The following is a 13,702-nucleotide window of genomic DNA, read 5'->3' as shown; positions in this document are numbered from 1 at the left end:
GTCCCATTGGCTGTAGGAAGTCAACCTGAATCCAGAATAGCAAGAATAGTTTTCCTAGCCATTTGAGCAATATCCGTTTATGGTCAAGGTTGGCCACTGACCCTAAATCCCCATTGGTACAGGTGGAGTCTATGTATACATTGATTGCACCCATTCAATTGGTTAAAACACTCAATCCTTGCATCTTCCTAGGGACTTAACCCGGGGTATCTGTATCAACTAGGATCCAATCCATATACAACATCAGACCTGATGGGACCCTAACTGGTCTCTGCCTCCAGTGATTGAGCCCAGTGCACCCCAGTAGACACATTAGATTTGACAGTCTATTTGGTGAACTTGACTTTGGCACCCCATATTTGTTGTCTTGAGTGGGATTGTGGTTTCAGTTTGAATGACAGATTTTAGGGTGTAAATGATTTAGTGAGTTTAGTGGGGAACACTAGCATGCAGGCTTACGTCGAACAGGGTATCCCACTTTGAATAGGGACAGGACGAAATCAGGGCAAAGATCAGACATATGAAAATCAACTTGAAGTCTTGTTTCTTTATTTCTGGTGTTCTTTATTTTTGCTCCATTGACTGGCTGGGTGCAATTAAAATGTTAGCTAACAAAAGGACTTCCGAAGCCAGCCAAGAACACCAAGGTTTCCCTCCATTTGAAAAGGCTGGCAATATGGCTACATGTTATTAGCTTTGTCTACTTGTAAACAAGGTCATAATCATTTTAGATCTAAGAGATCTCACTGGGCATTTCATTTATTGTGTGAGGTTTACTGTGTCATGCATTATCAACGTTATGATTTTACTACCACCTAAGAAAGTAATCCTTGTTCGCTTGAATTTGTTATGAATGGAGAATCAGGTACCTAAGGGGAATAAATTGCAACTGGAGTTTAATGATAATCGAGACACTGGTACACCATTAGTAACCAGTAGCACCCAGCAAATACTGTACTGCCCAGAAGCATACGGTAACCCCAGAATCAAAAGCAGAAGGAGCAGGGAGAGAGGGGACAGCGAGAGAGAGATAGAAAGTGGGCAGGAAAAGCAAAAGAGGAGGAAGAGAGGATTGTCGGGAGGGAAGACAGAGGGAAAGGTGCAGAGGCAGGGGGTGCAGGAGCAGAACGGAGAGGTAGAGAGATAGAAAGGGAGTCAGAGAGAATGTGTATTATGGTAGTCGAAAGGAAGGTGTCTGAATCCAGGAAGCATACAAGAAGCTGTTCAACTTCATAGCTATGTTATTGTTTTTTTAATAACACCTAACTGGCCCACTGCCAGGCTGCTTGGTAAATAATTACAAAGTAATTTAATATGATAGTAAGGTTCCTAGAGTGTCTCCCCTCTGGTCACAATGAATGTGCTTAATCAGGTTTAGGGGTAGTGGGGCGGGTTGTCCCCATAATGCAGAAAGGTGGATTGTGAAATATCTTTACAGAATTTGCTGAAATGTCTCACATTTTTTTTTCTGGCGAGTACCTTAATGTTATACTGGAGTCTTGCAAAGGTCTGCCAAACCAGAGCCACCCAAAGTAGCGATATTCTAAGTCTAGTCTGAACTCTGTAGAAGCAACTGGACAAGACACCTTACATAGGATTTAGTGTGTACATGTTGGGAGTAGCAGAGCAGTGTATGGGTTGGCATGCTGTCTTCTCTAGAGTGTTTCGACCCCAAACTAAGGTCTGGTTAAAAGGCATGCTGGTCGCCTGCTTCTATCACTGCATAGGCTTAAGTGACTTTGGTATAAATAACTTCCCTCTAGTCATTGAAAACGTCCAGGTTTGTGTTAGAGGAGTGTCCCTGTCCGAACATTTATTTTATCATTACCCATTAATTGCTGCCTCTTAATACCTCAGTCTCCCAGCTCTTTGTTCAAAGGTACAGAAAACCCTCAGTTGTCAGATTCCTTGTTCCAGCTCTGTGACCTTATTGTGCCCATGTCTTTCTTGAACTGTGATCTTGCCTTGGATACACATTAGATTTTTAAAGGAGCAGACATAAGATCTTCCAATAATCGCAAAAATATCACCTGGGCTTCCCCACCCCTATTTCAGCCTGTTGGGTCTAAAATACCGGGAACAGCTGGGTAGAGTAATGCTTTCCTTCCCAAGACCACCTTTCAGGACCGCTATAAATGTTGTCTCCAGTGAACTGGACTAATGGGAGTCCACTGGAGGCATTCCATGTCTTTACGTTGTTGCTCATTTCCAAGTGTACCCCCAAGTGAGGGGGACTACTGCCTCTTTAAACCAGACTATGTGCTGACTAGCAGTGGTGGAACAAGGTTCTGGCTCACAGGCAAAGTCTGTTAAGTCATCAATGTCCCCTGCATGTACCACTGCCCTGAATGCTCTACTGCAAGTGAAACTGGTATCCTGACTTTTATTTTGGCCCTTGCATCACACTCATCTAGGGTTTCCAAAAAGACCCAAGCCAGTCCCTGACAAATGCAAGGTTCAGGCCCTGTCATGTGACCTGGAGGAGCACAATCAGTGCCCTCATAATAAGAAGTGGACTACACTGATGCACTGGGTAGATCAAATTAAGTGGTGGCCACCACATAGCAGGTTTTTAAAATCTATAGTGTGGCCAGACTTTTTTCCTGTGTCTTTGTGAGATTGGTCTACTGACAACACTCATGTAAAGCTCCACTGTGATGTGAAACCCAGAAACTGGCACTGACATTCCGTGTAAAAGTCCAGTGCGTATGTGAGTGCGCACTTAATGTGTAGCTCATGTATGGTAGCAGGACTTTGTGTTGTGTGATTCTGTGTTCTGGGGGCCAGTGGAATCCATTTTGGATGCTCCTTATTTAGCACAGTACAAGATGGGAGGATGAGGACAGTTCCTCCCGAACAGTGGAAGTGGATTCCCTGCATTCCTGTAGCTGGAAAGTGTAGACCCAGACATTTAGGTGAAGAGGATGACACCAGGCTTCCTGCAAAAATTGCAGGATAGCCTTGTTTACAAAAATATGTTGATTAGTTATTTCGGGACACAGCAATTTGGGAGATACTAGAGATATGGTAGATTCAACCCTGATGTGGTTAGTAGTTGCAATTGCCAGTTGTCAGTGGTCGGCAAGGACAGAGGTGATTAATCCATAGGCCTTTAGTCCTGTTGGGAGATACATAAGAACGTCTTGTCAATAATAATGTGTCAGCGTCTGGTGTCGATGAAACACGCAGGGTAGGGGCAGGAGCTCTATTGCTTTCGCCAGGCAAATGTGGTGTTGAGCAGTATGGTCTAGAGCATGGGTACTCACAAACATTCTCTCGAGGGCCAAAATTATGGTGTGGTTTGTGGCGAAGGGCCGCATGAGTGGGAGTAGGGTTGGTTGGGGCAGGGTTAGTTGGGGCAGGCTAGAGAAAAAGAAACTAGATCTTTTCAAAACAAATCAAAATGGTACTGTAAACTTGTGTGTCCATATAATTTCTGCAAGGACACCTGTTACACATACATTCAGAGCACTGAGATTGTACATAGTTCAAGTAAAACATAATGGAGAAAAATGTATAGCTGACCAGTCAACAGGTAACCTTGCACTTATATGGATATACGAGGTTACAGTACCTTAACCTTGTGTGTCAATATAAGTAAAAGTTTTCGCTATAGATTTTTCTCAATTGTTGTTGACTTCAATGTATGCTGTTTTGCAAAACGAGTTCCTCCATGCCCTCACCCACACATCCCCCCCCCCCCCATCTTCTAAAATGCTACCAAACACAAGGCACCCAGACCTCAAAATGCTAGGTATCTGCATTTGAACATGTATTTCCGCATATACATTATTTGCTGAGTAACAAACCTCTGGAAGGCCACTCACATTTGTCTAGTTACCACTGATTATCAGGACTAGGAGCATGGGAGCAGAGGAGAAACCACAGTCCTCACTGCCTTATTGACAATGACAAATGTGACTCTTTCACTACAATAATGGCACGCGCTAAGAAAACGTGAAGGAACGTAGAAAGAACCAGTGATAGGGAGGGAAAAGCAAAGAAAACACTCAAAGCGGTAAGGAAGGAAGGTGAAAGCAGTAAAAAAAAAAAAAGGAAGAAAAACGAGCAGAAAGCACTCTTCACATCTACAATGGAGCACAAGCGGTTCTGTGGGCAGAGAGGAGGGAAGCAGTCTGGCCCGATCAAGTGAGGCCCCCTGCTGCAATCCTGATGGCCTCGGAGGCCCCAGGGAGGTAACAAGGGTGATGTGAAATAGGTACCCAATGTTATTTTTTACACAGCAACAATAGGTATTCCAAAGTTGACCCAAGTCATACCAAAGTTATCCATTCTAAAGGAATCCGCTGCCTTTGAGACCATTCCCTGGGTCATCTGGCTAATGGTGAATCAGGAACATTCTGTTATACCCAACAGAACTGAGAGATGAGAGAGTGCTTTGTTACTACTGACCAAAGTCATGCTTTCCTTTTTATTGTGGCTGACCAGCGTAGGCCAGGTTGATCCAACAGTAGCCAATATCCTAATAACCTCAGCAGTACCCCACTCTATACCTCTTCCCACCCATCCCCCTTCAACCACAAGGTTTGTGGGGTTTAGGTGCCAAGCCAGCCTGAGATGTGCCCCTGTTAATTATCTGCCTTTGGGACGCGCCTACTTACTTAGAGCATCTTCAATTGCTTGCTAGAATGCTCACCGCTGCCTGCAGCAGTTTATGCAATTGTTTACGAAATACTGCAGTAGAGTTTTGTCATTTACCTACTTCCCTAAAAATATACTAAAATATTTTTCCCAGGGCCTAATAACTTTTCAATGAGGAGCCCCAGAAAAAGCATAATCAACAAGGCTTTTCATCTCACTTTTAAAATAACTTAGAATTATTCAGTTAGTAATTGTTATCTTTGCCTCTAAAGAACACTGCCTAAGCAACTATCTTGATAATTAATTAACGGCTGTGTATGGTGCGATTTAAGGAGGAGTTTCAAGATCATTGTCAGCTAGATTTAACTCTGGCAAAGTTCCATGTACATTTTTGAAAACATAATAATGCAACTGCATATACCCATCTTACTTGTACACATCCTTATCATCCTGCCACTTCCACCTTAAAGAGGGAGTAACACTTACCCAAAACATCCCAGAAGTGCGTCTGATCAAATTCATCATGGCTCTCCCTAGATTCTCCTTCTGTAGGAAAAGAACAAATGTTAATGACTCAGACATCACATACAAAAACATTTAAAAAAATAACATGCCGGACAGACTGCCGGGACTGCGTGAAAGATGGGCGAAAGAAGTCAGGCCCTTGGAGGACAGATTCTCTGCTCCCTGGTTCACGGAGAGACTCAGAAAGTTGAGACAGGTGTGTCGCAAACAAGAGAGGCTGTGGCGCACAGATTTAGAGCCTTTGGGTAGGGAACTGCATAAACAGTGCCTAAAAGAGTATAAAGCTGTCATCAAAGAGGAAAAGAGGCTATACTTTTCTAAGGTCACTGAATCAATGAAATCTTCTAGGGATCTTTTTATGGTCATTAATTCTCTTACTTCCTCCCATGTTACTGATCCTTCGGAATTTTCCCAGGAGCTCTGTGATAAAATATCAGACTTCTTTCAAACAGCAATTACAGACATTTACTCCCTGTAGGAAGCATCCAACTCCAACGTGGGGTTGCCTGCTCAACCTATTCCCCTTTCTAGCGAGGCTTTACCTATGGAGGAGACTCCCAGGCTCCTTACTTTCCCTCGCTTGTCGCCAGAGGTGACTGATCGGCTTCTAGAACGAGTCAAATCGGGCTCTCCGTTGGATCCCTGTCCCCTCAAGGTGTTAAAAACTGGCCGGGAAATCATTATTCCTCCACTGCTGTTTTGAATGCTGCTATTTCAGAGGGCCAGTATCCCACTTTGTGGAAGATGGCAGTGGTGAGGCCACTCTTGAAGAAACTCTCTCTGGAACCTGGAGAAATGAATAACTATCGGCCGACTTCTCTACTCCCTGTTCCAGCTAAGATTCTGGAAACCTACCTAAACTCTCACCTCAGTGCCTATCTAAAAGATTAACACCTGCTCGATGGTTCACAACATGTATTTAGAAGCCACCATAGTACGGAAACAGCATTGACGGCTGTATTTAACAACATCCGTATTCAAGAGGACGCAGGGCATACCACCTTGCTGGTTCTACTTCATCTCACCACAGCCTTCGATACCCTGTCCCCGCGGAGGCTGGTGGAACGCCTCAGAGAGATAGGGATCGGGGGCTCGGCCCTGGGGCTTCTTGCCTCCTTTCTTAGTGAACGTGCACAGATGGTGAAATTTGGCCAATTCTACTCAGCCTCTAAACCCCTGTTGTGTGGTGTACCTCAGGGCTCCTCCCTGAGCCCAACACTTTTTAATATCTATGTTGCCCCACTTGCTAAATTTGTGAGATCCTATGGACAAGAGGTGTTGTCCTATGGGGACGACACCCAAAAAATGGTGTCCATCTCTCACAGTATCAGGGACTCCGCCCTCAACTTCAGGAACTGTATGCAGGCAGTCACCTCTTGGATGGTGGAAAACTTCTTGAAATTGAATGGTGAGAAGACTGAGGTCCTGATTTTGGGCAGTAAACAGGAGATCTGGTCTAGTGACTGGTGGCCGGATGCGCTCGGCGTCTGTCCCTGCCCGGTATCCCATGGGAAAAACCTTGGGGTCATTGTGGATAATTCACTCTCCCTTAACTTGCAGGTCAGCAGGACAGTGTCCACATGTTTTGGGATCATTAGGATCCTCAGAAAATTCTCCCATTTCCTCTCCTTTGATGCTCGTAAGCAGGCTGTTACTGCTTTGCTAACGTCCAGACTGGACTATTGTAATGCCCTCTATTTGGGCATTAATAAAGGCCTAGTGCAACGTCTGCAGATGATGCAGAATGCTGCGGCTAAGCTTGTCATGAACCTACCGAAATTTCATTCAGTCACAGCCTCCATTAAGCTGCTGCACTGGCTACCTTTGGACTGTAGGATCCTCTTCAAAACAATGTGCCTGACTCATGATGTCTATTATGGCTCAGGCCCAGAGGGGATTAAGGCCATTGTCCATCGATATGTTCCTAGCAAGCTGCTCTGGTCCTCAGATAAGAATCTGTTAATTGTACCGAGGTTTAAGAAGGTAAAATGGGGAGGCAGAGCTTTTTTCCGCGCTGGCTGCCAAACTGTGGAACACCTCCCGGAAGAGCTCTCTAGTCAGGTGTCCCACACTCTCTTCCGCAAAGCCTTAAAGACTTGGCTATTTGCACAGACTTCAGTATGAGCATGTCTTTCTGTCTGTACCCTTAGGTCCGCAAAAAGCGTCTTGACGCCCTTGGGCTAAGTTCACGCACTACAAGTTCAATATTCAATTCAATTAAATTCACGTGGCTATGATGCACCCCAGAGAGGTAGCTATCAAGGCAAGGCCACGCCTAGTACAATATAAGGTGCTACACAGAATTTATTATGATAAAGACAAACTACACAAAATGTGACGGTCAGAGACACAATACTGTCCCATCTGTAAAACTGTCAAAGGTGATTTTTTCCACACAAATGGGCATGCCCCGAGATACAGGCATATTGGGAGACCATAATCGAGACACTGGGGACAATACTGGGAACGACACTGCCGGTCGACCCTGGAATCGTCATACTGGGAATCCCAAGTGAGGTGGACATTTCTAAGGCCCAACTAATCTATGCCTCCCGAGGACTGGTGGTGGCCAAGAGAGATGTGGCCTGGCGGTGGGTAGTGGCGGTAGAATCCCACGGTCCAAGAATTGGTAAGAGGGATGGACCTTTATATGGCTGCTGAGCACACCACGTACCTAAGTAGGGGATGCCCCAGAAAATTACGCAAAATATGGGGTCCATGGAGACGACACTTTGGGCTTGACCAATGGGATAATACACAACAACCCACGTCACAAGCAGCACTAGGGGCCCCCACGGTTAGTAACGAAGAACGAGTCGAGTAGAGAGTGTGCCCGGTCATTCTTTACTCCGAGGCCCAAAGGGGAAAGTAGTTTTAATGAAAGAGCAACGGTACTGAAATTAAATACCACAAAGTGATGGGAAAGGGGTGGCTTCTGTTGAAGATGGCGGGATTTTAATGTGACCAATAATTGTAGTACTGTTTGTTGAATGTATTAAGTATCTGAAAATAAAAAAGATTTATAAAAAATAAATCAATCATTGACTCAACGACATTTCTAAATATATATATTTCACAGCTCTGAAATTAAATGCAGTGCAGGGAAAGAGGTAGATGACCAAGTGAAATTAGTATGACCAGATTCAGAATATGCAGAGGAGCAGTCAGTCAAGGTTTTGATGTGAGGAGGCAAATTCATGGGCTATGTGAAAGGGAGCAACTGTTTCTTTGGGATACAGTATATGGAGTAAACTAAATCTACTGAATGATAATCTTTGGGTGATATAAGGTCCAAAAAGTGGCACTTTCAGAGGGGCAGCAGATAGACCATCAACTTCTCGGCTGGGCGGAACGGGGGACAGCTGTCTAAAGTTTCAGATGGTGTGGGAAGCAAAATGCTTCCGTTATGAGTGGGGCTATAGTCTATACCTACAAGGTGAGTAAACAAGCCTCCTTTTGCAAACACAGACTGAGTAGTGTTTAAGGAACAGTCCCTCAAACCCAACTTTCCCTTGTTTCAAGCCATCCCTTGTTTTCCAAATCCTTTTGGAGAATCAAACAAGGTTTGATAGGTATATGCTGGTCATCTGGGCTTCCAAGATGCACTTCTTCCTCACTTCTATCACTTCAGATAACAAGGTTCATAGGGATGGTTGATCTGACCTGTCTGTAGCCACTTTGCCTGTTGTACACAGTTCCTCTTATCCAATTTCTTTCCAAGCCCCTTATTAGAATCTTGAGGTTAGGGCAGCAGTACTAATGATACACCCCTATAGTTACTCGTGGTCCAGTGAGGAAGGAATGGGTTCTGCCAAAGAATCCATTCAAACAGAGGTCCTCGACCCTTCAGAAATACTCCCTCAGCAAGCTACAATGAACAGCCTGGCTCTTGCGTGGCTACATCTTCAGTGTTTAGAGTTGTTTGATGGTATGGCAGGCAGTACCTCAACAGTTATGATGCCAATTGAATGGAAGGCTTAAATAAACACTGGCCCTCCACTTAACGTTACCACAATAACAGGGACATTTATTTTCAGAGCTATGAGGGGCTCAGAGTCTCCAATTTCTTCAAGGTGGGTTTAAGACATGTACACTTGTTTGTAGCAGAATCTACTACGAAAGGGAAGATAAGAAAGTTCAGCCCCTCGTTGCTCTAATTTCTCACCCAGTTTAGAGCGTTCCCACAACGCCACACAGCATTGTCTCCTCCACAACAGGCTTCATGTACTTTCTTAAACCCAAGGCGTTCCTTTGAGGAATACTAAGCCTGTTCTCATGGTTCTGACTGTGTGTCCCTTCACTCGATCCTCTAAAATTGCTGATTCTGCAGTGACCAAGCTCATGCGTCTTTTCACCTCGTGAACAGATTTCCCTCCTTTCTAGGTTTCACCTGCACAGCGCTTGTGAAATCTCTTGTAATGATAAAAAAAAGTATCTTAAATGGGCCCATTACCTACCTTACCTTACCTTACCGTTGGTTGGCTCCCACGTCACTCTCTGTTAAGGTCTTCTTTTTGGTCAACAGTTCCTCCTGGCCTCCAGATTATTCCTGGGCTTCCATACAGCTTCCTGTGGCCAGTGTCCTTCCACTGGTCACAGGCACTCTTTTTTAGATTGAAGACTTCCAGACAGCGCAGCTGTCTGGTTTGCTAAATACATATTGGGGACATTCAGAGAGCTGATCTCGGAATACATTCCGCATACTGATTATTATTGGCTTTGGTTTTTAACTCACATTTGCTTGCTTTCTATTTGCTGGCTTTATTTGTTTAGGCTGTCAACCATGTATTCATTCTTCCCATGGAGTATATATAGCCTGTTAACCATCAGTATTTGCTTTAGGCTGTCCAGTATGGCTTTGTTCCTCATTTGGAGCAAGCACAGCCTTTTTACTGTATTCTTCCAAGAGTGAATGCTTTCTGTAAACAGGCCTTTACATTTTGTTCTTATCTTGTCACATTTGCAGTGTATTCAAAGACAGAGGTCAAATGTCAGCCTCTGTCTTCCAAGTGAGATTGGTGTTTAATTTTCTTTTTCTGACTTCAAAGTGAGAGGCTTTATCTGAAAATCTAGGGTGTGAAAGGGGATGGTTTTTTCCCCTTTTAATTCTGTGCACAGTTTTCCTGACTTTTTCATTTGCTCTACCTGCGTTTGTCGCAGCTTCTGGGTTATGCGCATGACACCTTTGAGTATTGTACGCTCTACAAATGCATTTTACTTCATTAATAAAGGCTATTTTCTAACACACAATAACATTTAAATGTATGTAAACTGTGCAAATACTTCAGAATATATCAGAATTAGGAAAGCACAAACAAATCAAATTTTTTGTAATTCTGATGTGTTCTAGAAACAAATATCTGAATACAATCAAAACAAATCAATTCACTAGGCATGCCATTTCCACACATTATGGTTTGTGCGCTGTATAATTCTATCAGTAAAACTGTGCCTGTGCAAATGTAAGGACCAACTCAATTGAAAATGTGTTGTCTGTAATGATAGTGTACTACCACACCATGCATACTCCACTCCACGCCACTGCAATCCACTCTACGCCTCTACACCGCTCTACTCCACTCCACTCTACTCTACCCAACTTAACTCCACTCTACGCCACTGCATTCTAAATTTACAACACTTTAGTCCACTCTACGCCCCTTCACCGAATATCACTCTAATCCACTCAACTCTACTCCACTCTATACTCCTCTGCTCTACGACACTATATTCCAGTCAATGACACTTTAGGCCTTTCCACTCTACAATACCCCACAACACTCTACACCCCTCCATGCCACTTTACTGCACCCTAAGCCACTCCACCCCGACACACCACACGGGTCAACCTCCTTCTTTAGCAGCTACAGCAGACCTAGGAGGTTTTGATGGGCCTCTTTTGTCTGAAACTCGTCAGACAAAGGCTCAATATTAACACGAAAGGGTTGGAAGTTGAGTGAGAGGGATGGAGGGATTGATGGGTGGATGAATGTGTGAAAGGGTGGATGGATGATGGGTGAAAGGCTGGGTTGATGGACGGGTGAAAGTGTAGATGGGTGGATGAGTGAAAGGTTAAATGCAAGGATGGATAAGTGAAAGTGAGAAAGGAAGGATGGATGAGTGAAAGGATCGATGATGTGAGGATGGATGAGTGAAAGAGTAAATGGATGCATTGATGAGTGGATTCGCTATTCTCCTGGGTTTTTTTCTGTCTGAAAGGTGGAATCCCCTCAAATTGTAATGACTGTGACGAGGTGTAATAGGGCAATTCCTCTGGACATGGTCTGCGCTAAATAAAAACAAAATAAATACATTCAAATAACATAAACATATAGAAATTAACACTGAGTGGGCACACTATGAATCAAACAACTAATCTTCAAGTGTTTATAAACTGACGCAGTTGGATCGAAGACACCATGTCTGTGGAATGTATGGAACACAAAAACTGAGCGCAAAAATACATGGTCCTCAGGAAGCAAGTAATACATTTAAACTAGTAGTACGTGGATCAAACTAAATAACATTAAACCAGTTTTCTAGTTCACTTCAAGTAATTCTAACTTTCCCAATCCATGATAAAGATTGACTTTGATATCAAAATAATCAGAACACTAAAGAAACCGAAGGGAGACGTATTGCACTTTATAAATCTATACTATAAGCATGTCAGTTTCCAACGTTGAGTAGCCCAGCTCTCTGCTGCCTGTTTTGTTTCTTTTTCTCTGTCTCTTTCGCTACATTTTCGGTTCTTTACTAAATAGTAAAAGCTGTAACATGCTGATAAAGTTGGACATGTGCTGGGCGTCATAGTTGGCCAACAAGTAAAGGACTAAGTACACATGCTCGCTTACTTACCACGCAGCTTTTCCAGTATACTACGCAGGGTCTCCGCCTGGCCCCGCAGCACAGACAGGGCGCTCGTGGTGGTCCCAACCGCTGCCTCCATTACTGTACCTTAAAGAAGGAATGACCTCCCACAGCACGGAACCATATGTAGTGCCTAGCGCAAAACCCGGACTCTTAAACAAGGGACTCGCGATCAGACCGAGCACGCGACGCAATAGAACGTTATGTCAGGAGACTTTTGTTTACCACGGACCCTGATTCGCCCGACTCACTTTCTTGCCCAAACCGGAAGTAAAAACGGGGCGGACCCATATTGTACGAGTACTATAGACAGGAGGACTCGTTGAAAGATGGGTACTTTATGCAGAGGTGTATTCTGCTGGGAGAATATGACGAGAGTAATTAGAAAGTCACGAATAAAATTAGATTGCATGGTCGCTTAGCTATTGCCCACTCAAATCAGATCTAAGCTGAGAGGCAGGAGATGCGCTCTTCTAATGTAATTGACAAGAGTGGGTAGAAAAGTATTCGCCTGACTCCAAAATGGCCGAGCTGTGAACAAGCACGATTGGTTTAACTAGAGTAGTGGTGGAGGACCGAATTATGCGACAGGGTTGGTTAAATTATATAGCAAAGAAAAGCAAGTGAGTGCGGGTGGGTTGGGGTCAGCACATTTAACGGTGAGACTACTAGAAGTATGGGAACTGAGTGTAAAATTAATATTAGGAAGTCTCAATGGGTCCCGCCCACTTCAACCACTGGTCGTGAAAACAATGGTAGTGCGTACTGTACAAATAAGGGAACGTACAGGACATGTTGCTCGACTATGAGCAAGGCCGCTCCAACTGCGATTTTTCGGTAATTACCAAAAAAGCATAGATTTGCAGCATTTGCCGCATAATCCATCATCTGCTGCAAACTCTGCAGGTTTAACAACAACATTTTTGTTTGTAGCTCAAATGGATCAAAAGTTACTAAAAACGCACTAACTCATTTTGCTGCACAGTGGAAGGCCGTTGTAGTGACGGGACCTACGGCCTAGGAATGAGGTCACGCCACACGTGTTGTTAGGTAGTGGCCAGTATACTCCCTGCCACGCCCAGTGCCCCGGGCTATTTATTCCCGCAACCAGCACGCCATCCGACAAACACGTTCACAGGAGTTTGGCCCAAACACCACCTGGGGACCCTCGCAACACTTGGTCCAGTCCAGACTGAGGCAACACTACATTCCTCCTTTACCTGGAGGTGCAAAAACCAAACAAAACACCGCATATGGTGGCGTAACATCACAACAATGCTTGTGAGTCCCATAAACAAACAACAGAACAGTCTTACTTGGTTTTGACGGAGGCGCAGCCTGCTCTCACTTCAGCGGTTGACAGCGGGCCACAAAGTCTCGATATTTCTGGGATGGCTGCGGGCAGAGGCGTAGAAAGTACTTGCTCTGGCTGCGCCTGTCCGGTGGGGTCTGAAACATGTCCTAGGAACGATCTGCACCGGCCGTCTCTGGGCAGCTCTGTGTCCCTGGTGGTGCGATCTGTGTCCCTGGTGGCGCAGTCGCTCTGTGGGCTTGCGGGGTCGAGCCATTCCCTGTATTCTCTGTCACGCGGGGGCCCTCCTCCTCTGTGTGTTCCCGCGGGCCTGGGGATGATGCTGGGCGGTGGTCTCCTGGCTCCGGAAAATCTTCTTCGGCTTCCTGCGGGACCTTTTTAAAGAACGATACG

At 44.7% G+C, this 13,702-nt stretch overlaps 1 protein-coding gene across 1 annotated transcript in view; it reads right to left on the bottom strand.

Annotated features, from left to right (window-relative positions):
- CCNDBP1 (cyclin D1 binding protein 1) overlaps positions 1-12,495 on the bottom strand; it is a 76,873-nt gene extending 64,378 nt beyond the window's left edge. The window contains exons 1-2 of the mRNA XM_085619402.1: positions 11,986-12,495; positions 5,089-5,148 (exon numbers count right to left, since the gene is read on the bottom strand). Of these exons, the coding sequence (XP_085475528.1) occupies positions 5,089-5,148; positions 11,986-12,076 (151 nt within the window). The 5' untranslated portion in view covers positions 12,077-12,495. The remainder of the gene's footprint in view (positions 1-5,088; positions 5,149-11,985) is intronic.
- Positions 12,496-13,702: the final 1,207 nt, after the last annotated feature.

Source organism: Triturus cristatus, chromosome 7 (genome assembly GCF_964204655.1).
Source record: "Triturus cristatus chromosome 7, aTriCri1.1, whole genome shotgun sequence".
In the NCBI taxonomy this organism is placed as follows: Eukaryota; Metazoa; Chordata; class Amphibia; order Caudata; family Salamandridae; genus Triturus; species Triturus cristatus.
The sequence above is the reverse complement of the archived record's forward strand: the minus strand, read 5'-3'. Positions and strand labels throughout refer to the sequence as shown.